Here is a 26,199-nt window from a genome sequence, read left to right as displayed (position 1 = left end):
TTAATCTTGATATCAGTCTGCTAGAAATTCACTGTATCCTGAGTCATATCTAGTCTGGCCTTTAGATATTATTCTTTATTATGATTTTTTTCTTCTTTTATTCTCAAATGAAGAATAAAACATGTCTAGATCTATTTCAGTTGCTTATAGTGCTGTCATCATGGGACAGTAAGTAGTGAGTTGTGTTTGTTTTGTTTTGTTTGATTTTCCCTCAATTAGAAGATTCATGGTTCTATCTCCCACAGATAAACCTGGAGACTTATCTGGTGCTTTTAAGTTTTAGTTTTTCAGGAAACTACCACTGTATGATTTAGAAGTTCTGTACCACAGAACAGATATTAAGACATTAAATGTAAGATTGTAAAAATAATATATTTAATGTGTAAAAAAAGTTCTGTTTGTTGTCTGTGTAATGCTTAAAAAAGTCTGTTCTGTTAGTATTTTAATAGTATAGAAAAATAAAACACTTTCCACCTAAAACTTTTGCAGCACAAACTCTTCAGATTTATTATCATTTTATATTTTATTTATGTTATATTTATCTGTATTATATATTTTATAATGAGTTCAATTTGCTTGTATGTCATATTTCATTATTTTGTTAAGGACTTTGGTATATAACACATGCAGAAAAGGTGCTAAATGCTTCCCAGTTTCACTGAGAATCCTATTTCCATTTTCTAGCAATTCCTCTACTAATTTGTGCAAAACCTGTTTAGTTTCAATCCTGTTATCATTCACTATACTGTAAGGACAAGTTTTAAAGCCTCTGAGAGGAAAGCTTGGGCATGAATATAGAAGCATAGAACATCATTGCTTGAATGAGTTTTGAAGAGCAACTTAACCAGTATTACATTTTAAACATTCTAACAGAAAATAGTATAGGTCATGTATATCAACTTTTTAAATGATAAATTTTAATTATTTTATTGTGCATTGCCCAGTTGTTTATCTGTTCCAGTCAAGATGAAGATGCTAATGTGTTAGATGTCCTAAATATTCACATGTGAGAGAGTTGGCCTACAAAGATCTGCAGCCAAATCTAGGAACTGGGGAAGGATCAAAATGTTAATAAAATATATTTACATAAAACATATAGGATTATTATTATTTTTTTTTTAGCTCCTACACAAGTTAGAAGTGTTAAATAAATGTCTTTCTAAGCAGTGCCTAGAAAAAAAAAAAATTGCTAATCAAGAATTTTCTTGGTATTTTGAATAAAATAATCATTTATTTTGATAGAAATTTAAGAGCAAAATATAGGTAATTATAAACACAGCCTTTGCCCAATATCAACCAAGACGATTGTAGAATTGTAGAATTCTAGAATCATGGATTCTTTTTAATATATTTTTTAAAGATTTACTTCTTACTCTCCATCTACTCTTGGCTTTACTTCAGCTACAAATGTTTTGGGATTTCAGATCCTTTTCAAGATTGGATGAAATGAATTGGATGTATGAGAGTATCTGACTGGCTTATTAGCAGTTGGAGTATCAAAGTCTCACCTACAACCTAGGTTACTGTGTAATGCTACTGTGACTTTCCTCAATAGGGCAATTAGCACTTTTCTACTCATGGGGTCTCCTTTAATGATAAATCTTTATATTTTGCTCCATCCATGGTATTTTCTTGACTGAATTTGTAGGAGAGAGAATTATGTGTTGTCATTCTAAATGGTATAAACTTTAGTACTCTCAGCTTTCTTAGGACATTTGAAACTAAATGTGTAATATCACAGTAGTTACGAAATGTTCAGGTTACATCAATTTTTTAAATAAAGCATCTGCACTTTCTTCTTTTCATGTCAGTTGTCTTTACTATGTTAAACAGAGGGAAATTTAATCTCTTAGGTTGATCAAGAAAACACAATTCAAAAGAAAAAGTTAGCATCCAGTGCTACTGTGTGTCCCACAGGTTCTTCCACTTTGATCAAAACTGCCTCCACTGGTGAGTTAGAAGAGCCTATTGCGGCCACTCCTGGTGCTATTACTGTTGCTAGCACATCTGCAGATGTTACTGTATCCATCCATAGACAACCTCCTGAAGAGCAACAAGTGCAAGCTATGAATGTCAGAAAATCAGTTCTGGAGTCGGCCTCTTCCAAAGAAGCACTCTCCCTTCATCAAGCAAACTTACAAAGCACAAGAAGACGACCAAGAAAAGCTGAGCAAATAGAAAGAACTAAAGAACTTGCAGTTGTTACTCATAGAGGTATTGGATATTATTTTACTTGTGCCCATGTAGTTATTGAAAAATATTTTCTATAAATCAGAAATGAAAGTCAGATATACATTCTAGAGGTATAACTGAATCAAATGGGAAAGAAATTAAATTTTCAACTGAGTTTTAGGAGGACAGAGAAATGGAAAGAAAATGAACTAATATTGTCATAGTAATTAAAATTAATTTGAATGATAGAAAGACAAAAGGGAAAGATCAAGCAATTTTTTTTTTTAACTTTGTAGTTTACATCAGTATGTGTTTTTATCAAGCTTAGTGTGAGATAGAAGTTGAGATTAAAAATATTATTCTGTGTTGCATATATGTTTATACATAAGCTATTACAACATCAAAAAATATGCTTTACAAATAGCTCTTTTGCTCTGAATAAGCAGTGATGCAGATGTATCCATCTCCCTTCTGCATAAATCTTTAGCAGAGGCTTAGTTTTTTAAAAATCTGTATACATTTTTATTCTATCAAACACAAAATCAATGAATGAAGCAAAATAGATATGACCAGAAAATCATTGTTGCCTATTTAGTATTGAAAGTAAAGTTTTGACATATTCCTATGTTCAGATTATTTAATCCATATGCAAAAATACTAATAATGAACACATTACTTGGAGTGAGCTTGAAATGCAAAGCACAGTTTATTGCATTAAAAGATAAATGACAATATCAGAAATAGTAGGATGAGAAACTGCAATGCTAGAATATCTTAATTTGACCAGCATAGACATTTGGAAAGAAATTTCACGTCCTTGTTTGAATGATACACAATTTGATGTTTCAGTTTAATGTTATTGAGTACTATATTTACCTATTATTTATTATTATTTTTCTGCTATTCCATTGCTTCACTGTAAGCTATTTTGCCTGGAGAACATATAAGCACAATCAGATTGAGGAGGAACATCTTTTATAGCACAAGCAATTTGTAGTTGTCTTATTACATGGTTGCTGTTTTCTAAAGATGACTTAAGAATGTAATCTGTTATCTTACTGGATCAGAGAGTCTTCTGCTATAAATTAACGTACCTTAATTTACTAAAATGTATTGAAACAACAGAGCTTTTAAAAATATTATATAATTTAAGTAGGTTTACTGAGAGAGGAAAAAAAAAAACAACAAAAACAATGCTCTTCCCCCCCCCCCCAGAAAACAACCGCACTATATTTGGTTTGTAAATGAAATAGAAGTCACAAAATAGCTTTAAATTTCAATTCTATTGCTATCAATGTAAATCTGACATTTATTTACTTATTTATTTATTTACTGATTGTGTATTTGAGCATTCTTTTAAGAACATTTTAGACAGGTTTAAAGAGGAGAAAGAAGGCTTATTTTAAGTTAAGAAGGGAGTAGCTGAAGGTCTATAATAAATTCTTCTGATTTAGAGAGATGAGTATGGTGTCTCTTCAGTTAAATCTGACAATAACTCTGCTTTTTCTGTCACCTATTATTAATCATTGATCAACAATGTCCTCTCCACTGTTTTCACACTGTCATTTTCCTCTGTGATCTGTCCTTTAATATGTAAGGCTTATGTAATATATATGTAAAGCCCCTCTGAGTGGATTTGTTATATTAAAGTACAGAATATTATGCCAGGGGAAAAAAAAATTGAGAGCAAGATTTTGCTAAATCAGTGTTATGCTAGTTGTTTTTAATAAATTAAACCAGTATCACCAAGCATCCACAGGTGAGAAGAAACCTGTATATTTTATCCTAGAAAACAAAATCCACACCTAGTTGTGTTTGTAGTGTCTTCTCTCATGCTATGTTTGAAGTCTTGATTTTGTTAACATTTTGTATACAATACTTCAAAATATAATTTTATTATATCAAAACCACATAACTGAATACATGTGTATGACATTGAAGTGGGTAATCATATAGTGAGTAAAAGAGTAACTATTTTTGTTTGCTAATGATCAATATTTTGTTTGGCAATCATCATTATACTGTCACATTTTGAGACAGTACTTGTGAATGTAAGAGTATTGTTAATGACAGAAAGTAATTTCTGATATGGGCAAATGCTCCACAGGTGTTTTTAAGGAGTTTTCAGTACACTTCTATTGAAATATTTTAACTTCTATTTAACAAATAAATACTCAGGAACATTTACTCATCTTGACAAACACATTAAATTCCAGTGGAGATATTTATAAGACTTCCTTAAAAAGTTTATGTAAATTCCTTTTTAAATTCTTTCTCTATTTAATAGATGTTAAAAAAAAAAAAAAAAAAAAAAAAAAAAAAAAAAGCTTTTGTTCTGGAAACACACTTTTCCTGCATTCGCAAGCAGAAAATTTGCTTGCAAATCTATGTAAAGTAATTAATTCTTGAAAAAAAAGTAAAATTTTAGTGTACTAAATACAGTTTATGAAAACTTACTTTTTTATTTACAACTTAGTAAACATCTGCTGTATGTGTAATTTTTGAGAATTTTACAAGTGATGTCAGAATAGAGTTATGTTTTATGACAAACTGGCATTGGTGTAAAGGGCTAACAACAGAATAAAAATCATATTGTTGGATTCTGTAGGATAGTTCTGTAAAAAATATCTTTCAAAATTTCTAAGCAAAAACTGTGTTTTCATTATTAAATTGAGTTTGCATGAAAGGGATGTACAGCACCAACTAGAAATATAAGCTAAGTCTACTAGATAAAAATTATTCTTTTACATTCAACATGTGAACTTCAAAATAACTGTTGGTTGTTTCAAAGGCTGGCTGAAGAATTTCTTCTCTCATTTTATTAGATGGAAATGACAGAAGGAAGATTTCTTATTCTGTCTATTTGAGAGAGAGAAAAGGAAACCCAGAAGCTTTCAGTGAAATATTTCCATAGGAGATAAGGAAGTACAAATACTTTTTTTTTTTTTTTTAAGGTGGCACTGATATCTCCTGGGAAATATTGCACAAGATTACATTTCTTCTTTAAAAAGAATTCAGGCTGAACAGATGAATGAAAGAATGAAATGAAAGAATTATACTGATGTTATATTGATTTGAGTATCCCATCTTACAAAATAACATCAGATAGGATGAAGTGATAAATATTTCAGGTAGCAAATTCTTGTATTTAGAGAACTTAAAGACAAATGAGTCAATACTATAGATACAGAAATAAACGTATTTATGTACACTGGGGGTAGAGAGGCCCTACAGAGGGGTCTGGTCAGGCTGAATAGCTGGGCTGAAGCCAATGGGATGAGGTTCAGCAAGGCCAAATACCAGGTCCTGCACTTTGGCCACAACAACCCCAGGCAATGCTACAGGCTTGGGGAGGAGTGGCTGGATGACTGTGTAGAGGAAATCTGGGTATCTGGGGGTATTGATTGATGCTCAGCTGAACATGAGCCAGCAACGTGTCCTGGTGGCCAGGAAGGCCAATGGCATCCTGGCTTGCATCAGAAACAGTGTTGCCATCAGGAACAGGGAAGTGATTATCCTCCTGTACTCAGCTCTGGTGAGTCTGCACCTTGAGTACTGTGTCCAGTTTTGGGCCCCTCACTGCAAGAAAGTCATTGAGGCCCTGGAGCGGGTTCAAAGAAGGGCAACAAAGCTGGTGAGGAGTCTGGAGCACAGGCCTTATGAGGAGCGGCTGAAGGAGCTGAGATTGTTCAGTCTGGAGAAGAGGAGGCTCAGGGGAGACCTTGTTGCTCCCTATAACTACCTGAAAGGAGGTTGTAGTGAGCTGGTCGTCGGCCTCTTCTCTTGTGTAACCAGTGATAGGACCAGAGGGAATAGCTTCAAGCTGCGCCAGAAGAGATCTAGGGTGGACATTAGGAAATACTACTTCTCTGAAAGAGTGGTCAGGTACTGGAATGGGCTGCCCAGGGAGATGATGGAGTCACTGACCCTGGAAGTCTTCAAAGAGTGTTTGGATGTTGTGTTGAGAGACATGGTTTAGTGAGAACTATTGGTGATAGGTGGATAGTTGGACTGCATGATCTTGTAGGTCTTTTCCAACCTTGCTGTTTCTGTGATTCTGTGATTCTGTATTAGGGAGAGGTGTGAGAAAAATTCCTGTTACTGCCATGAAGAAGTTTTCTGAAAAGAGGAGGAAGAAGAAGAAGGGTGAAAATCTTGCTTTCAATATGCAACTTGATTAGCTAATGAAAAAATATATATTTATAAGAGAAACACAGCATCTTTTGAATTCTAAGTTCTCATGAAACCAAGAATCCAAGCTCATGAAAGTGTATTCCTTCTTCTAATAACAGTTAACAGATAACATATCTATACTAGATTGCAGTTTGTAATATGAAACTTCTCATCTTATTCAGATGAGAAGTCAGGAAGAAATTAAATGTGATTTTTACCTTATTTATTTTCTTAAATACCTTATTAATGTATTTAAATACTGTTAGCTTGATTGTAACTTCATTAGTTGAAGATAATCTGGCATTTATATCCTATCTACAATCTGTTTCCTATATGAAGAATTCAGTTTAGAAATGCTATCATTGCTACTGAGTCATTCTAGAATTCTTATTAGCTGCATTTTTTCCTAAAATTTTTCATTCAGTATATGTAAGCATAATGGGAAATATTTTAGAAATTTTTCTGTAGAGACCTTTCATGGCATATCTGTACTGTCTAAAGATATATGTTCATTTTTAATGCAGAAATACACACTCATCCTAACAAAATACTACAGAGAATAATGGAAATCTTCTAGTTACAGTGGAAAAAGAGGATGTGTCAAGATTTCTAAGTAAATCTTGAGATAGAAGGAAAGGAAAAAATTAAAATGAAAGCTGATTATATAGAAGTAGCAGAGTTTTTTTTTTTTTTTTTTTTTTCTTTCAGATCATTGAGAAGAATCACTGATCAATCAGTGCCAAATATAATCAAGTCTGATGTTCACTTTTGCTGACATGATATTATACTTCTCTGGCTTTTAAAAGGACCACTAAGTGTAAATAATTTTACAAATTGAGTGTAACAAATTTTTAAAGGCTTCTTAATTCTATTAAAGGAGGTGGATTGATGTCAACGGTTTACGGGCTGGTTCGGCCCGGTTCCGTGACTAGAAGGGCGGAGGGATCCGCGGATCCGCGCCCCCGGAAAAAAAAAGAAAATAAGGGACCCCAAAATAATTGAAAACAGTGGCAATAATCTGAGGTAAAACAAAGTAATTTACTAAATATGGTATCAACAGAATTTTATAAGGAGAGAGAATGTGAAATTGATGGTGGATCGGCCTTACCACAACGCTGAGATGAGAAGCGCAGGCAGAGAAGCGCAGGCGAGAAGCGCAGGCAGAGAAGCGCAAGCGAAGCAGCGCAGGCAGAGAAGCGCAAGCGAAGCAGCGCAGGCAGAGAAGAGAGCATCAGGTGACCTTGCCGGGAGTTATATCTCCTCGCTGACCGCAAAGCCCCCTGGGGAAACGTAGCTGCTCTTCTCCGCTGGACAGGCACCCGGAACTTGAGCATCAGCAGTCAAACCCCCAGTACATTGCATGATGTTATGATGTGGAATACCGATAATGAAAAATCATGAAACCATGACAATTGAAAATGAAATATCTCCAGTTAAGTCACTGGAGTTTTGTCCTTCATTTTAATGGATCTGAACTTCTATCATAAAATAAAAGGATTAACTTCTATCATATAAGAAAAGCTCTGTATTGAACAAATTCTTGTAACCATCTCTCTCTCTCTCTCTCTTTTCCTGAAAAGTGGTTTAGTTTCTGATGTTATATATTCAGGTATAAAATACTGTGCTTTATTTATTTCCCTCCCTAATTAAATGAATAGTGACAAAGAGTATTTACAGTATGGTCAAGTAGATACCTGTTCACACCTAGAATGTCACAAAGAGGAAAAGAATGAAATGATTTTTTAAGACAAGATTAAGTACAGTGGATGATTCAGAAGTTCTGCATTAACAATGTCCATCCCAAAGTTCTCTATACTGTAGATACAAAAGAGTGCAAGGTATAAACTATGTGACAAAGTATAAGCAATGTGATTGCTACAGTTCGTAAATGATCAGTTTAGATTTTCACACGAAATACAGAAAAAATAAGTCTGATATAGACATACGAAGGTTGGAGGAAAAAAATTGCTTCGTGAAGTCAAGCACAAACATTAGAAAGAAAACTTAAAGGGTGATTGTAGTCTTCATGTAGCAGTCCAAAAAATGACTGTTATTTTTAGGATCTTAAACCCCATTTATTTTCAACAAAACAGCAGATTTGAACACATTTCAATACTCTGGATTTAGATTCTCCTTCTACAAAGCAGAAACGTCAAATATTTGCAGTATTTTAGCTATATTGTTATAGACAAAAGCTTGTGTGGAGAGGGGGAGAGGAAGGAAGAAGAAAGTTCTTTTGCTCTAATTATTTTACTTTGCTTTTTATTTTCAAAGTTACTTTTATTCATTTTACTGATGTATGCATTATTTCCTCTTCTCCATTTCCAATATTTTTCCCCCCTACATTTTTTCCATTCCTTTCTTATTTCTCTGACTTTCCCCCTTACTTCTTTTAGAATACTTAACTATCACACTTTGCCTTACGCTACTCAATATCTGACTTTATGCAGTATGATCATAATAATTAGGAAGAAACTATTAAAAAAGATAAAAACAAAACTTTATACTGGTTATTTTCCATTAATCCCGTAGTTCTTTTTGCTGTGAGTTAAAGGAATTTTTTAAGATATACGACAAGTTTATTTTAATTCTAAATTTTTATTTCAAAGCAAGAGAGAATAAGAAAATGAAAACAACCAAAGTAGAAGAGAAAATGAAAGAGGAATTAAATAGGGTGCTAATGAAACTCATTTGGAAAAAAAAAAAAAAAGTTTGAAGATGGAGTTATTTAACTGTCTTGAATTTTTTAAAGATTCAGTAAATGATAGAGAACTGCTTTGTGAATATTTGATGTACGCACTTTAAGGATTTGATAGAAAATATATTCCTACATCCTGAATTTTATGAGATTTACTTAGAAGGAGACCAAGGAAAATATTAGCAGGGAAGCAGAGATTATTTGGTAAGAAACCAGTGTGGACCTGTTTGCAGATTTTTTAATGGGCTTTTTCCTTCAGCATGAATAAAACTCAGGCATACAATGATTGTGGTATGAAGAAAGTCAATATATTTTTCAGTCTGATTTTTAGATTCTTATTTGTTATAAGAATATTAATATACAAGATTTTTGTTCTCTTTGTTTCTTCTAATCCAATATGTGTTTATTAGCAAGACATACAATTTTAGGACTCAAGCATTTAATTACTGAACTGTATTTGTATGTTTTTTCATAATAAGTTTGAAATTACCTGTCTCATATGTGCATTGAGACACATAGATATGTTATGCTTGATGAAGAAAATTGATAATCCATGGTTTGTTAAAGATTTTTCTTAGATAAGAACTGATAATGGTGATATTAGTTTCAAAGTCTTTGGAAAGCAGCTGATTAAAAAGTAAAAAAAAAAAAATATTTCCAAATCATGCAGACATATTTATGGCTGTTCCTAGATGCTATATGTAAAACAACTAGAAAAGACTAGCAGTGCAGTGTATCTTTTTCTTAAGACCATGTAAGTGTAGAAAAACAGGAAAGTAAAACCTGCACTTCTGTATCTCAAAGTGCTATCCTAGCTGTATTGTAATCCTCTATGTGAAGAATGTACAGAATTTCCTGACTGATGGAGTCTGTATACTTGCTGAAGTATTCCTGAAAGGAATGCCCTGTTTTTGCTGGTATGTGTTTTCAGTAGTCACTGTAACAAACTTTTATGAATCTGAAGTCATAAAATTATTTTTTACCCATATACAGAAGAACAATTTTACTCATTTAATCAGCAGATGAGTAGAGTTAGTGTACATTTTTTAAAAAAACCCTTTGATAAGTCAATCCAGCAGATAAACCAGAAAATTATAATTGAACAATATTGCATACTAACACTGAGCCATAGAAACATCTATTGAAGAAAAAAGCCAACAAACTTACTGGAATTTTTCTTACACATTTTTTTTAATGAAAACTCTTATGAAAGCAGTATCATTCGTTAGATTGTCTGTACGTATTTCCTTTACATTTCACAGTCATTATCTACAATGACATAATAGTAAAGATGCATACATACAATGATAGAGTAATTTAGTTTTCTCACAATTATGTCATCTGTTATATAACAGTGATTCCAGTATATAAATTTAAATGACTTATCTCTTTTCATACTTATATGCCAACTTTATGCTGCTACCTTGCTCTTCTATTTTTTTTCTTATGGTTTCTGCAGTTATTAAGAGCTCTTCATTATACTTGACATGTTAACTTGTGTAATTTATGTTTGTCTTCTGACTTACTTTGTCTCTACTTTTCTGCTGTAAAGCAGGTTTTTGTATTATGATCATACGATATATTAGTGATATGTTAGTATAAATCAAATACATAGTTATTAGAATATGAAAACCAGCATTAGTGCAATTTTTCATTACTTTTTACAGATGAGCCATATTTGTTTTCTCTCCTAAGTGGTACTTTTTCCAAATTAGAAAATTTATCATATAAGTTGATATACTCTAGAAAAACTGTTACCTTAAGCTTTTTAAAGATCATTTGTGCAAAGTAGCTACATCTCCTCATTATTCTTAATTTATTAATAACATGTCATAACATATTATGTAATGAATATTATATACCTGTAACCTGTATGAGTAGATTTTTTTAATATCATTACGTGTTCTACTTCATTTTACATAGCTCAAATAATCACTACATTACTTTAAATTTGTTATTTGTATTAGTTGGAACTCAAATACTTACAATTTTTATAATTTGTAATGAAAACATAACTGGATGAGTTCCTACATAAATTTTGTGATAACTTTGCAGTTCCAGCAGCTGTACACTGGTTATATTTTTCAGCCAAAAGAAGAGTATGGTTGTGCACGTAGACCTAATTCTGGAGCAGGTATATTGAATTAGACATGCCTGGAAGTATAATATGCAGTTTATTTGCCATATCTGCATCTAAGCACTGGGAAGACCAGAGAATGTCATTAGAAATGGTAATTGCTGCAAGGAAAATCTGCCATAATCAGATTTTGAAGTTCTTGAACAATGAGTGATTTACTTGTTCTGCACCACTCTACTCTGAACTGTATTCCAAACTGTCTTTTGTGCCTTTAGAAAGCAGTAAATTACTCATTTCTTGGATAAAATAAATCCAGAGAATATACTTATTGCTGTAGATTATGCAATTCTGAACCTTTAATGTCAGCTTGTGTTCCCTAATACTTGGGCTCAGTGCAAGTGGAAAAAGTGATCATGATTTTTATTTTCTAAGTAACAGAAATGTGGGAAGAATTTTCATCATGTAAATTCAGAGGGAAAAAAAAATCTTGAGACAATGTAGCGTCAAAAACTTTTCTATAGCATGCTCAGGCAACTGCAGCCAAATTTAAATGAAAGTGGAAAATGAGAAACAGAATAGAGAGCTTGTGAGGGGGGAACACAACTTGCCTTTGTTTCCAGAGATATTGCATATTTCATGAAACACTACATAGGAACATATGTAAGTCGATCTGAAATTAATGCCTCCTATTTATTTCTGTGGAAACTACAATAGATACAAAGATCACAATAACACTCACTGATAGATCAAATTCTCACCTATGAGAAACTTTTCCATCATAATTATCTTCATCAGCAGTGCATTTTCACTAGCAATGATCAAGAGCCTACATACCACTCTTGTAAAAATCTGCACCAGCAGACATGACTTGTCATGACTACTGAAATGCATTACCTATCTGCCTCACTCTAATAACATCCACTGGTTTCCAGAAATGTTCAGCAAGAGTCAGTGAATGTCAATAGGTGCATTATTTTCCGCTGAAGGAATTATATTCCACACTGCACTTAAATGTCAGATGTCATATTGTCAGACTGCCCCTCTGCTGCCATCTGTTGCATGTCAAAAAAATGTAATGGATGTTAGTGGAAAGGTTCAACCCCTACTACCATACTACCAATATCAGCCTCTGATTTTGTGAGCCAGTGTAATAAAACTTTGCTTAGAAGTACTTGAAATTTCAGTATCTTAAATGGGAAACTATTTTAGATAAAGACTGAAACTAAATTATTCTGAACTTATTTCAGTTTTTATATAAATTGTCTAGCATGTACATGAGTCTATTCTGTTACCTGAATCTCAGATCATTCATCTCATGTGCAAACTTCATGCATGGATTTATTCATTTTCATAATTATGTATATTCTTCTTTCTTCAATAAACCATTTAGATCCATCTTCTATATTTGCAGAATACATTTCCAGCTTTAGAAACAATTACGTAGTCTATATTATCTTCTCTTGTGTATCAAAGCCATTTATGGGGAAAAAAACACAAGTGTGTTGAATGTATGCTCCAAGGCGGATGCCTGAACAGTTTCCAGATTTTCAGAATTTTTTAAAATAATCTCTGAATCAATATCGAGTAGCTCTGATGTTACTGTTTACACTCATCAGATCATATGATGAAAATTACATTTATGACTGTCAGAGATTTTATGGGAGATGTGCACCACCAATTCTGCCCCAGCTAAATAAACACAAATATATGTACTTAATTATATTTAAATTTAAGAATTAAGACAACAAAAACAAAATTAAACTATAAGCCACAGCTATTTAAAGTAGTATTAAATAACATTATGAACTTCTGTTTACATATAGCAATTGAGATATGACTATACCAGATAGCTCTTTATAGATTTAAAATAGATTTGACAGTCTCTATAGTTATGTAATTAAACTGAGATACTAACGGTTAATTCTAATGCAGATATAATAGACTTAATAACTTATTAAGTTTGGTCTCTGAACAGCTTGATTTCTTTGATCTTGTTATTTTGAAATTGATTCTGAAGTAGATTGAAGGTCAGGGCATAAAAAACTTTGTTTTCACATCTGTTTTAATTTATGCTCTAGTATTCTCTAAAGCACTGGCGGATCTTATCTCTTCCTTCCACCTGCACCAGTATGCCATCTCAGGGGTATCTTGTTTGTTTAGACTCATCTATTTGTCCTATGTCTTGGCTGTTAAGAAATATGAGAATAAATTAGTCTGAACATGTTTAGCTGTTTGCAGCATTATCACATCTGAATTACCTAGAGAGAAAAGAGGATATAAAAGTTTAAACTCATCTCATGAGAAAATAGGTATCCAAGGCCAAGTGTGTCTATTTCTCTCTGTGAACTAGCTTAGATGTGATGCATGAATCTACCCTTTGAACCCTCTGAAAAGTGAAATCCACTGTGCTTACTGTCACATGCATACTAAAATTGTTTTTAAACAGTTCACATTTTCTTCCCTGGTGTCCACACTGGCATTTGAAAAATAATACCTAGTTTTGAAAGTATTAAAAAGTAGACTTATTGTTCTTTCAGTTTTGTTGTTTTTGTTTATTTGTTTGTTTTTGGAAGGGGAGCTGTTTTTGTATGCATGTATATACATACTGACCCTAACACATTCTTTAGCGACTAGGCATGTTGGAAAATACACGTCTGTATCTACTTCTTCACACTATAAAGTACTCTTAAATAAACTAGCATACAAAACATAGTTAAAAGTTTCTTTCAACTCTGTGAATGTAAAGAACAATCAGAGATTTTGAGTTGCTTGCTTTCCTTGTATTTAATAGCTGCAGCAAAGTGATGCAAACAGTTTTAAAAAAGATTGAATGGTTTGGGTTGGAAGGGACCTTAAAAGCCATCTAGTTTCAGTCCCTTTGGATGGCAGGGACACCTCTGATCTGGCCCTTAACATTTCTAGGGGTGAGTTATCCACAACTTCTCTGGGCAGCCTGTTCCAGTGCCTTTGCTCTTTAATAATAAGGAATTTCTTCTCAATTTCCTATCTAAATTTAGCCTTTCTTAGTTAAATCCATTACCCTTTGTTCTATCATTATACACTGTGACGAAGAGTCCTTCACTACTTTTCCTGTAGGCCCCCATTATGTACTAAGATGCTGCAACGAGATCTCTCATAAGCCTTTACTTCTCCAGGCTGATCAACTTCAGCTCTCTCAGCCTGTCTTCACAGAATAGGTGCTCCAGCCCTCTGATCAACCTTATGATCTGCCTATGGACTCATTTCAATACATCCATGCCCTTATTATGTTTGAGGCCCTAGAGCTGAAAGCAATACTCCAAGCGGAGTCCCAGAAGAGTAGATCAAAGAGGACAATCACATCTCCTCACACTTTTTTTCATGTGGTCCATAATGTGGTTGGGTTTCTGGGCTGCAAGAATACATTGCCAACGTTTTTCATTCAGTCCTACTTCCAAGTCCATCTCAGTGTGATTGCTCTGTATCCCTTTATCCCGCAGTCTGTATCGATGTTTGGGATTTCCAAGACACAAGGTGTAGCATTTAAACTTGAAATTCATGGCTGTTTCACAGTTCTACTGTAGATGTGATCTCTCTTTCTCATGTATGTAAACTGAGGATATATTATATAGGTGCTTGAGGATTAAAAGAAGCAAAAACACCATCTTCTTTTTTTGTTAGGTTGATATGATGGTTTATGAAAATAAAGGACACACACTGTACTAATTGAAACCCATACCAGCAACTGAGATCATTCAGACCTACTCCCATTTTACTTAGGTGTTGTATGAATACCTAGGTTTCTGTCTTCTGATCAATTACGAATTATTTTATGTTGATGCTCTGAGTAAGCCTAAAGAAACTTGCAGCTCTACATCTAGATTAACATTTATGTACAAACAGCATCTTAGAAATCTCATACAATGATGTAAGAGCATTGCTTTTATTCCAGTACATCTGTGCTGAAATACTGTATGAACATACATTTGTTGTATTCATGACTTCTTCTAACTACACCATTGTTATACGAGCTTCAATTATTTGAAATAAAAATATTCATAGTACTTTGTGGCAATAGATACATTCAACTTCTTCACATAATGTACTTCCCAGAATCAATGGCAATGTTTATACATTATTATGATGATGATCATTTTATGTATTGAGATAGAAGCCTTAAAAAAAAAAAAAAAAAAAAAGCCATAAATAAAAAGTAGGTAGGTACTTAGAAGAAAGTACAGTCTCTTCTATTGGAAGTGTAAGAGTACCTCTTATGATTTCTCAATTGTCCTATAAATCGTCTTCGTAGCATGTTGGTTATTTCCTGATTTTTTCTTATGCTCTTGTGCATGGTAATGATTACAGATCACTAAGGCCATGTGTTTTGCCTTGATTAACTGCCTTTATCAAAAAGACAGTCCAAAATAAAGGTTTTTATTGTTCATATAGTTTAACAATGGGATTGGAGGTAAGGTGAGATAAAACTTCCTTCCACAAAACTTTGCAAATAAGGATTTTCATGCAAGGAAAAGTCAGCTGCAGAATCAACAGTAGAACGGCATAGTGTATTTAGTTAAAACAGTAACTTTGCCCAGTATACTTAATTTAATAATGTGATGTTTCTTCCCTGAGTAGAAGATTTCAGTTTTCTATGGCAGAAAAATCATAATATAGATATTAAAATCTATATATTTCCTGAATAAACATGATTCTTCCATCATGAAGCTTCGGACATTGCTAGGGTAGATTTTTAAAAGAAGTAATGGAGCCATTTCAGCATGGAGAGTAGATCTGAGTGTCTATAAATCTTGACACTATATTCCAACGTGCTAATTTTAGAATGACTTTTGTATACTGTAACTTCCTTAGCTATTTCCTCAACTTTGTCTTTTTAGCAAATTTAATACTAATTTTTAATGTATATTTTGAAATGTGTAAAAAAAGCCAAAATACATTGACAGAAAATACATTGTTATTTCTACTGCTTCTAAAATTTTTCAGAATATAGGCAGAACATTATAAATGTCCTATACTGCTTGAACAATAATGGAATTCAAATGTGAGAGTAGATTTTGGATTCCAGTTTGTATTCAATAAGATGCTGTGGATGACACTATTTTATTTTATTTTTTTTTTCCATGTTAAATTATGTATTACTGGAAAGCATAATTGAATTAAAATGTACCAATAGGAAAAAAAAAATAAATCCTTAGGCATGATAGTATTCTGTAATTTTATTTATTTTATTTTTTAATTTATTTTTTGATGGCGAGGGGATAAGCACTAGTCTTTATTAATGTAGTGGAAATACTAGTTAAAATTCAGCAGTTTATAAAGAGCATTATCTATTATTGTTTTTATTTTCCAGGTTCATAAATCTGTGATAGTGTTTTATACTATTTATGGTACATGGAAGTAAACACTTTGGCCATCATTTTATTCTCAGTTATGCAGGAGAAAAAGATAGTTACAAATCTTAATTCCTTTGTTTGTCTGATGAAAAATTTGGTCTCAGTACTCATTCTAGTACATTGCTTCCCACTGCAGGGACAAAATATGAGTTTGCTAGGTAGCTAGTACTCTAGTTTATATATAGTTCCATTATAGATTTTGTCAAATGAAATGAAATATTTTAGACTGTATTTCCTGATACATGTTTTTTTTTTGTTTGTTTTCTTTCTTTTTTTTGTTTTTGTTCTTGTTTTTTAATTAGTGAAAAAGGCCATAGATTTTAAATCTAGAGGATTTAAATTGTTTCCAGGGAAAGACAACAGCAACAAGTTTTCTATCTGTGAGTGTACTCCTTTTTTTGTTACTTTTTTCAAGTGCAAGAGTGAAGTTTGTGCTGTGTTGTTTGTGTGTTTATGAAATTGTTTACGTATTTATGTGAATATAACTAGCTTAAATCTGTTTCTCAGTCTGCATGGTGAATTTTTAAATATGGTTCTACTCTAAAGGCAGACCTTCTATAAATCTGGCATTGTAGAATGACTTTTTTTTTTTTTTTTTTAGCAATATCACATTAAAATTGAAATATTTACAAATAAATCAATATTCAGCCTCCCAGGCGTCAATTGAAACCTAGGAAGAGAAGATCATGTTATTTAATCAAAAATTTGTATGAGTAGAAAAATGCTATAAGTACTGAAACCTATCTTTATTTACAAACATGCATTTGTGTATTTTTTTCAAGTGATGCATATGAGTTCCCTTCCTGAAATCATTTTTTCTTCATTAACTTTGACATTTTGAACAGATTAACTAACTGAAAGCTTCAAAATTCAGGATCTCCTTTGTGCCTTCAACATTAATTAGAGAATGTAGAAAATGAAAGTTTTCATCATCTTACAGGACTGAGTTCAGATTAACCCATGAGGAGGAGTCAGAAAACCTTTTAACGTAAATTAAGCAGTGATTTTGTATACAAATACATTAAAGAAGATATCTTTTTCAGAAAAAAAAAAAAGTGCCATTTTTATAGAGATCTTTTTTGGTCTAGAACCACATTTTAAATACTTACTATTGATTAATTTGAACATGCTTAGCATATGTCTGTTTATACTACATTGTTATTCTTCACAGGAGTGGAAGGACTTACTTTTCAGGCTCCTTAGGTTAGACGTGTTTGTACTACTTACATTTTTTTAAAGTTGTCACAGATAGATTCAGTGTTCAAGAGTTAGCAGGGCATATTGGAACATTTTTTAAATGTATTTTTCAGTTTTAAACTGTCAATATGATAGACATGTTGTTTCATTAAAAAGGTGTCTTCAAGCAGCAAGACCTTTTAACTTTTGCTAAATAAGACAAATAAAGTAAAATATACTTCTGTTTAGCTTTTATTATGTAGCATATTGCCACATTCAACTTTTCTGTAACCTGCATCATCTAAATAGTTCTCGAAATAATTTTGTTTTATTTGAAAATAATGTCTCAAAATCTCTGAAAATAAGTGTTCTTTTTGTTCTTTTTATATAAGTTGAGTGACTGCAAAGTAGAGTGAATATACAAAAATAAATAACTGCAAAATAAACACAGTAGTGTTTATTCCTAAGTAAGGTACATCACTGGTCTCTGCCTGACAATTCATCTCTGCTTTCATAGTTATTAATTAGAAAAGTAGTACAATGGCTAGATAGAACGGATTGTTGTTCTATACATTTGTTTTGTGCAAATCATTGAATATTTTATTATATAAACATTAATAAGGATTCTCACTTATGGTAAAGTATCAGACACTCATGATATTTAAACACATCGTTATGAAATTAGTCTTGAAAATATCCATATTATTTAAAAATAATCTTTATATCATTTAATATGTTATTACAATCTATGTAAAGCTGAAAATGTCTCTATCTTGATTTATTTGTTATACAAGTAGTAAATTACCTATACAAATCACTAATAAGACAAAAACATTATTGTTTTATATTTTTAGTGAGTTTTATTCAGGTCATAAAAGAGGTAACTCAGATTTTGAATTGTAATCAAGCACATGGTTAGCTAGTCACTGTGTTAGGACGTGAATTTTAAGAGAAAGCATTTAACGTATTTAGCTACAGATTTAGATAAAATTTCCAATGTGACCTCAGCTAGATGTCTGCATTACAGTAACATGTAGGGTCTTTTTTAAAAACAAAGGATGACTGTCATTCAGATGTTAATAGAAATAAAATACAGTTAAATTAATACCTACCATTATGCATTGTATTATCAGAGTGTTTAGAAATTATCATCTCATATGGATCTTTCCCTATTATACTTTTTTTGGAATGTAACAAGTAACTCATATAATGTAATCCTCCTTATTCAGAAATTATTTTACAAAGATAAGCCCTAATCCTGCAAACATTTATGCACATGCTTAGTTGAAATGTCTTAACTTATCAGGTTTACTCTGTAAGAACAGAAGCATGGCATCAACAAAGTTGTTTTGCATGTAGTAAAGCTAGAATGGTAATAGATAATACAGTGATATACCCTGGAAAAAAAAAGTAGGCATCAACTTCATTTTGCGAGAGCTGAGATGAAACTAATAAGTAAATAAATGTCATACAGGGATGCAATTCTATCTGGATTAAGACTTCGAGATTTTTTATTCTCAGTTTGATGATCAGATCATGAATGAATGCTTTCCTACCTTTAACTCATGACAGGAAACCCTTTTCCTACTTACTATCAAATGGAATGTAATTGCATGCAACTATTCAGTGGATAGATACATACCTGGAGAAGTATGTGAGAGATATATTTCACAAGACTGAAAAATTAAGGTTATCTGGAAGCATTAACTTGAATATACAAATACAGAGTGTTTGTACATATATTTTTGGAAAAGTAATTAATAGAAATTAGAATGGATTTATTTGTGCTTAAATATGTTACTTACTTGGGACCAAAGCTGGAGGATAAATCAATTTTATGACTTATACACAAATCTCAGTTCTGAAGTATCGCTGTCATATATAGAATCAAAGAATAATAGAATGGTTTGGGTTGGAAGGGACCTTTAAGATCATTTAGTTCCAACCCTCCTATAATAGGCAGGGACACCTCCCACTAGACCGGGTTTCTTAAAGCCCCATTCAGTCTGACCTTGAATGCCTCCAGAGTGGGGATCCACAATCTCTCTTGGAAACCTGTTTCAGCATCTCACCACCAACATATTAAAGACTTTCTTCCTAATATCTATTCTAAATCTACCCTCTTCCAGTTTAAAACCATTTTCTCTCATTCTGTCGCTATGTGCTGTCTCTCTCCAGCTTTCCTGTTGGCCCCCTTCAGGTACTTGGAACACTGCTGTGAGTTCCCCCATGAATCTTCTCTAGGCTGAAGAGCGCCAGCTCAGCCTGTCCTTGTATGGCAGGTGGTCCAGTCCTCTGATTATCTCTGTGACTCTCCTCTGGGCCTGCTCCAACAGCTCCATGTCCTTCTTATTTCGAGGTCCCAGAACTGGACTCAGTACATGAGAACAGAGCAGAGGGGCAGATTCACCTCTCTCCATCTGCTGATCATGCTTCTCTTGATGCAACGTAGGATGCAGTTGGCCTTCTACAAGAGCACATTGCCTGCTCATGTTGAGACTTTCATCATCTGACACGCTCAAATCCTTGTTGCTCTCAAGCCATTCTCTACCCAACCTGTATTTGTACTTAGGATTGCCCCTACCTATGTGCAGGACCTTCCACTTGGCCTTGTTGAACTTCATGAGGTTGGCATGGGCCCACCTCTCAAGCCTATCCAGGTCTATCTGGATGGCATCCCCTCCCTCTAGCATGTCAGTTGCACTATTCAGCATGGTGTCACCTGCAAACTTGCTGAGGGTGCACTCAATCCCACTGTTCATGTCACCTACAGAAATGTTAAATAGCACTGGTCCTAGCAGCAATTCCTACGTGCAGGCAGTTACTTATCCAATGAGTGGTTTATTCATCAAATTCACTTTTCTCCAATTTAGTGACTAGCATGTCATGCAGGACAATGTCAAAAGCTTTACACAAGTCCAGGTGGAACACATCAGTTGGTCTTTCTTTATCCACTGATGATATAACTCCATCATAAAAGGACATCCACTTTGTCATGCAGGACTTGCCTTTGGTGAAGCTGTGTTGGTTACTCCAATCACCTCATGATTGTGCTAGGCACAGAAGTGAGACTGACTTGCCTGTAGTTCCCTGGATCTTCTTTTTTTCTCTTCTTGGAAATGGAGATTATGTTTCTCCTTTTCCAGTGAGTGGGAATTTTACCAGACTGTCATGACCTTCCAAATATGATGGATAGCAGCCTGGTAACTTATTCCACCAGTTCCCTCAGAACCTGCATATGGATCTTATCCCACAGACTTGTGCACCTTCAGGTTCTTTAGATGATCTTGAACCTGATCTTCCTTCTCCCAGTTCTTACATTTGCTTTCTGCAGCATGGATTGCATGGCTAGAGTTCTTGCTGGTGAAGACTGAGGCACAGATATCACTGAGTACCTCAGATTTCTCCATATCCTTCATGGCCAGGTCTCCAGTTTGCTTGCGGTCCACATCTTCCCTGGCCTTCCTATACTGAATTTGTTACTGTTATTATTTTAATGATTTTCTTTAACATAACCCTTTAGTTTATTATTTATGAATACAAATCGGTTTCACAGTGTATTTTTAAGAAAGGAACTTTCTTACAAAAGATGTCAAAGACCACCATGATTTCTCAAGTTTCCATTTTTTGTAAAAATTGCAGAATATAATACATCTTTTGCTATTGCTCTTTACAGCAATAGAGAGATAGAAAGAGAGAGAGAGAGAGAAAGTTGGATTTTACAGCAGAAAAATGAACCAAAACAACAACAAAAAAAACCATGAATATTCACTGTTACCTGTGAAGGGTAAATGTAGCATACAAAAGTAAAATGATTACTTGAAATATTAAAACATGAAAAATGATATAATGATATTTTATGTTTATTTTGTTCACAGTAAAGAATTTTGTGTGATACGATGCTGTCCCAAAATGACTTTTTTAAAACCTTCCTTGGTATTATTGTCCAGCATCATGGATGAGTTTACAGCTATATATTTTTTTAAATATAGCTGTTTAGTGTCAGAGAATTTAATGTCAGAGAATTTAACTGACAGTCACAAAACTAAGAAGGCATCTTTTTCCCTATCGCCAAGCATAATTCATTTACCTTCCTGAATTGTGGAAAGTGGCTGAGTGAATCATTTCTACTTAAGGTTTTAAGGTTTTGTTCATTTATAGTGACCACTAAGGATGATTCTGAATTTCTCAGGTCTTGATATAGGCTTTGGATCTGTAAATATATCCAGGTATTTCAAAGACAGTTCACTGCTTGTCTATTAATTTCTTCCTAACTGGCTTTGTGGAATGCAGTTTATGACACTGTAATTGTCAGAGATATATTTATTCAACAGTGGTAGTAACTTGGTTTTCTGTAGAGAATATCCTTTTATCACACCTAAAATACCGGGGGAGGAAACCCTCTAAGATGAATGTTCTCTGAGGAAGTGCTCTCCTAATCTAAAATGCCCTGACCATAGCGATGAAGGGATTACATTTGTTTGCTATTAGAACCAATTTGATAAATCTGATGGGGCAGTAGTCTGGTTCCAGTTGGCAAAGACTGAGTTTGGCAGTTTTTCTCAGTGGAGAAGAGTAGTAACTTGACATATTTTCATTTGTTCTTTGCCTTCCTCACAGGTAACAAAGCAATTAAGGGGACAAGTTTAAAAAAAAAAAAAAGGGAAATAAGCCAAAGGCTAAAATTGATGCTTACAAAGTTCTGGAAAAATATACTGACTGAAAGATTCACAGGAAATTTCTCTCTGAAGATAGATTTTATTTTATTATAAGATAAAATATGCCAGTCAAACCGGCATTTTGAGCTTATCCTCAGACCACTATGTATTGGGGATATAGGACTTTTCTCTCAGCATGAACCACCCATTCACGTTTTACTACAATTCAAGGAGAAAAAGTCAAATGTTAGCAGAGATGAAATTTGTTAGATTATGTTCAGAGTAAAATATTGCAACTTTGAGAATGGTCCTTTAAATGTAAATGTTTGTAAAAAAATAATCATAATATTTCCATGTAGGTTTAGTAATAATACAAGCAAACAAATTAGCAGAAGAGTACAAGTAATAGAAAGGTTACATTTTTTTTCTTAATATGCAGAAATACATGCATTATTTATTATAGAGAGAAATATTATGTGTGGAAACTAGAAATTATGCAGATGATCGTACTCTATAGAAAATGTGTTTTAAATGACCAAAACCATAGATAATACACTTTTACATATTTGTTAATTGCTTAAAACTCTATTTCCTAAAATCAGTATTATTTTGTTTGTTTGTTTGTTTTGTTTTGTTTTGTTTTGCAGTAAATGAGGGAGGTATTAAACAGGCATCCAATTTGTGTCCAGATCCCGGAGAACCAGAAAATGGAAAACGGATAGGCTCAGACTTTAGGTAAAATATAAAACCTACCTGTCTTTGTATAATTTGTCTATTACTGAACTTGCTGAAAATCACTTGAAAAATGTATGTGTTCAAAACTTACCACTGCTCTTGACATGCTTTTTCAAAATTGAACTTCTTAGCAAAAACTGAAATACAACTCTATAAAATTACATATGGCAATATAAACTTTGGTTAATATGCGGAGATGAAATATGTTCTGTACTTACACATGGCTGTGTATCAGAGAATGTACATCTCTGATCTGCAAAAAAGAAAAAAAAAAAACAAAACCAACTGATTGAAGGTAATTTAAAATAATTTCCTCATGTAAATACTGTGTTAGATCTATAAATACTGACCATAGAAGTGTAACTGAAGGTTTTTATAAAGGAGAGGAGGATCTATTAAAAAGGAAAATAAGCAAAATTCAATGCAAAAAATACACACATAGAAAAAAAAAACAAAAACATTACAACAAAACATAATGAAGACTCACAAATGATGTTTCAGATATTATTTTAGAAATATTCTTTATAATCTAATGGAAAATACTGTGTTTTTTACAGCATGTTTTGGTTTGATGTATGTAGGTGTATTTTCATAGTAGTTTTCATAATATTTCAACACTCCTAATGTAGACTAGCTTTTTTAAAAAAAAATTGATATCAAAACAGTTGTGAATACTGCTATATAAAGAATGAAAAAGGGGGGGGGGGGGGGAAGGAACTGTGCTATGAAACTGTATTTTTTTTCTAGCAAATGATTTAAATTTCATTCTTTGCTGGCTTTATAAAACATTTCTAGAATGATTCCAAAGAATCAAAGAGTCATATCTTGCTAGTGATTTATGTCATATATGTATTTGAGATAATATTTTAACAAAAAGCTTTAGCCTAGTTTACTCAGTTCTCATCTATCATTCAAATTCCTTACATTCTGAGAAAAAAAAAGTTTGGATTACTCATTCAAAATAATTTCTATGTTTTTTCTTTCCTCAGTGAGTGAATTTATGAGCAAATTGACACAAATATAAGCACTTCTTGAAAATGTTCTGGATTAACTTTAATCTTTACTTGAATTTCTTGGTTGCCTGCTACTTGATTTGGTTTTGTTTTGATTTGATTGTGGAATATTAATTTTATGAGATAATAAAATGAATTAAAGATGTGTGTTATATACTTGATATATATCCAAATTTTGGACTGTACTGAGAGAATGAATCCTATGCTATATTCTTGCTTTATGCCATATGCTAATTCAGCACTTTCATCATTTTTACAAATCTTATCAAAACAGCAAAGTGAGGAAAGAGGAAAGGAAATAGGTAGGAAGGAAATTTATAATTTTTAAATTAATTTTTATCATTACATATAGTTATGTTCTGTATTACACAGCACACTTCATAACAACTGAAGATAGCAAGACTTAACCTGGGAAAAATGCAAAAGTTTGACAAAATCATATTACTTTAACATAACTTCTTGTACATTTTTTTTGTTTGTTTTGTTGTGACTTTTCTCCCTGCAATCAATCTGAATATAAGATTGACAGTGACATTCCCAGTAAATGTGTTAGCTGGCAGTTAGTTATTATCTTCTCTGAGTTAGTTATTATGGTCTCTTTTTTTCTGTTTCTGAGGGAAAAAAAAAAAGAAAAAAAAAAGAAAAAAAAAAGAAAAAAAGCATTGTAAGTAATTTTACATGGAATGTCATTTCTGACATTATCTGACAAAAAATGATTTCTCAATATTTTCAGAGAAATAAAGATAAATGAATTGAATGAATTGTATTTCTTAATTGTTATCCTTTCTGGAATCATTACTTAGATCAGTATTTCATATTTTGACATCAGAGATACATTTTGATACAGACTTTAACATTGAATCTGGAAGTCCTTTCCAATTTTGTGTCTGCAAAAGACTTACCAGCATGGTTACTGTAATTATACTTTTGTGAGGACAGCACTTAGGAGGAAAGTTGATGACAAAATGATAATCTCTCTCCTAAAGGTGTAGATCAAATGCTAAGTCATGGCTTGAAACAGTGATTGAGCACCTGGTAGGAAGGCTAGGCCAACCTAGGGAAGTTCAAGTGCAAGGAGAAAGCATTCAAATCATGTGTAAATAAAATAATATGTATATAACATGTGCAATATATACTCAAATCAAAATATTTTCTGAAGGATTATTTTTTCTGATATCAAATTATATAAATGTGTGATTATTATTATTATTATTATTATTTATACTGTCCCCACAGTATCTGTGATGGAATGTAGGCTTTTCTATGAACTTCAGTGAATGTGCTACTTAATGCTTACATGTATAACAGAAGGATAAATCCCATTTCACCATAATAGAAAACAACATCAAAAGCCTGGGGTATTTCAAATGTATATACAAAAGATAAATTAGCTTATACACTCAACATACACTGGAAGTTATAAAAAAAAAAAAAAAAAAGAAAAAGAATAAAAAAGTAGAATTTTAAACTGAATTTGATCCATTTCATGACATTAAAATGGTTAAAAAAAAAAAAAAGTGTTGTTTTCAAAATGAAATAATTAGAAGATATAATAATTGTGGTCTTTTAGTACTGGCGGGCAGGAATATTTATTGATGGAGAAGATATTTCTTACCTTAAATTAAAGATCATACCAAAAATTATTGGAATTATTAATCCCTAATTTGATCACTTTGTGACATTACTATGAATCCAACCTTCTTAGAAAGAAGTTAGAAAATATTTTAAAAAATCAAACTAATACTGAATTGATTATCTTTCTGTTTAATGGAGATTTCAGGAACAGTCGAAAATATTGTTAACTTTAAAGGCAGACTTGGTACTTTATGATTCTTTCTAGCAAGTTAGATTGCAGAGCAATAATAGCTTCTGAAAGCATAAGCTCCTCATTGTCTTCACTGTCACCTCAATTTTATATTTTATATGTCCTGGAACTAAATCTTTTCCTCTGGAAATTTGAATTTCTGTAGTTCAATTTCTCCAAATATAAAAATGATTTGGTTAGGTTAGTCTTCAGGAAACAAATGCAAATCTAGCTAAGCATCTCCTTAATGCTCTGTCTCTTCTGGGTGTAGTTGTCAGAAACAGCCCAGAATGTATGTTGTTA

General features: G+C 32.6%; 1 protein-coding gene across 2 annotated transcripts in view; it reads left to right on the top strand.

Moving 5' to 3' along the window:
- Nucleotides 1-26,199, top strand: part of CSMD3 (CUB and Sushi multiple domains 3) — a 538,229-nt gene that overhangs the window by 210,044 nt on the left and 301,986 nt on the right. For both annotated transcript variants that reach the window (XM_085221591.1, XM_085221590.1), the window contains exons 7-9: nucleotides 1,918-2,214; nucleotides 16,813-16,890; nucleotides 22,992-23,079. In XM_085221591.1, the coding sequence (XP_085077717.1) occupies nucleotides 1,918-2,214; nucleotides 16,813-16,890; nucleotides 22,992-23,079 (463 nt within the window). The remainder of the gene's footprint in view (nucleotides 1-1,917; nucleotides 2,215-16,812; nucleotides 16,891-22,991; nucleotides 23,080-26,199) is intronic.

The sequence above is a fragment of the Meleagris gallopavo genome, chromosome 3 (genome assembly GCF_905368555.1).
Source record: "Meleagris gallopavo chromosome 3, MGAL_WU_HG_1.1, whole genome shotgun sequence".
In the NCBI taxonomy this organism is placed as follows: domain Eukaryota; kingdom Metazoa; phylum Chordata; class Aves; order Galliformes; family Phasianidae; genus Meleagris; species Meleagris gallopavo.
The sequence above is the reverse complement of the archived record's forward strand: the minus strand, read 5'-3'. Positions and strand labels throughout refer to the sequence as shown.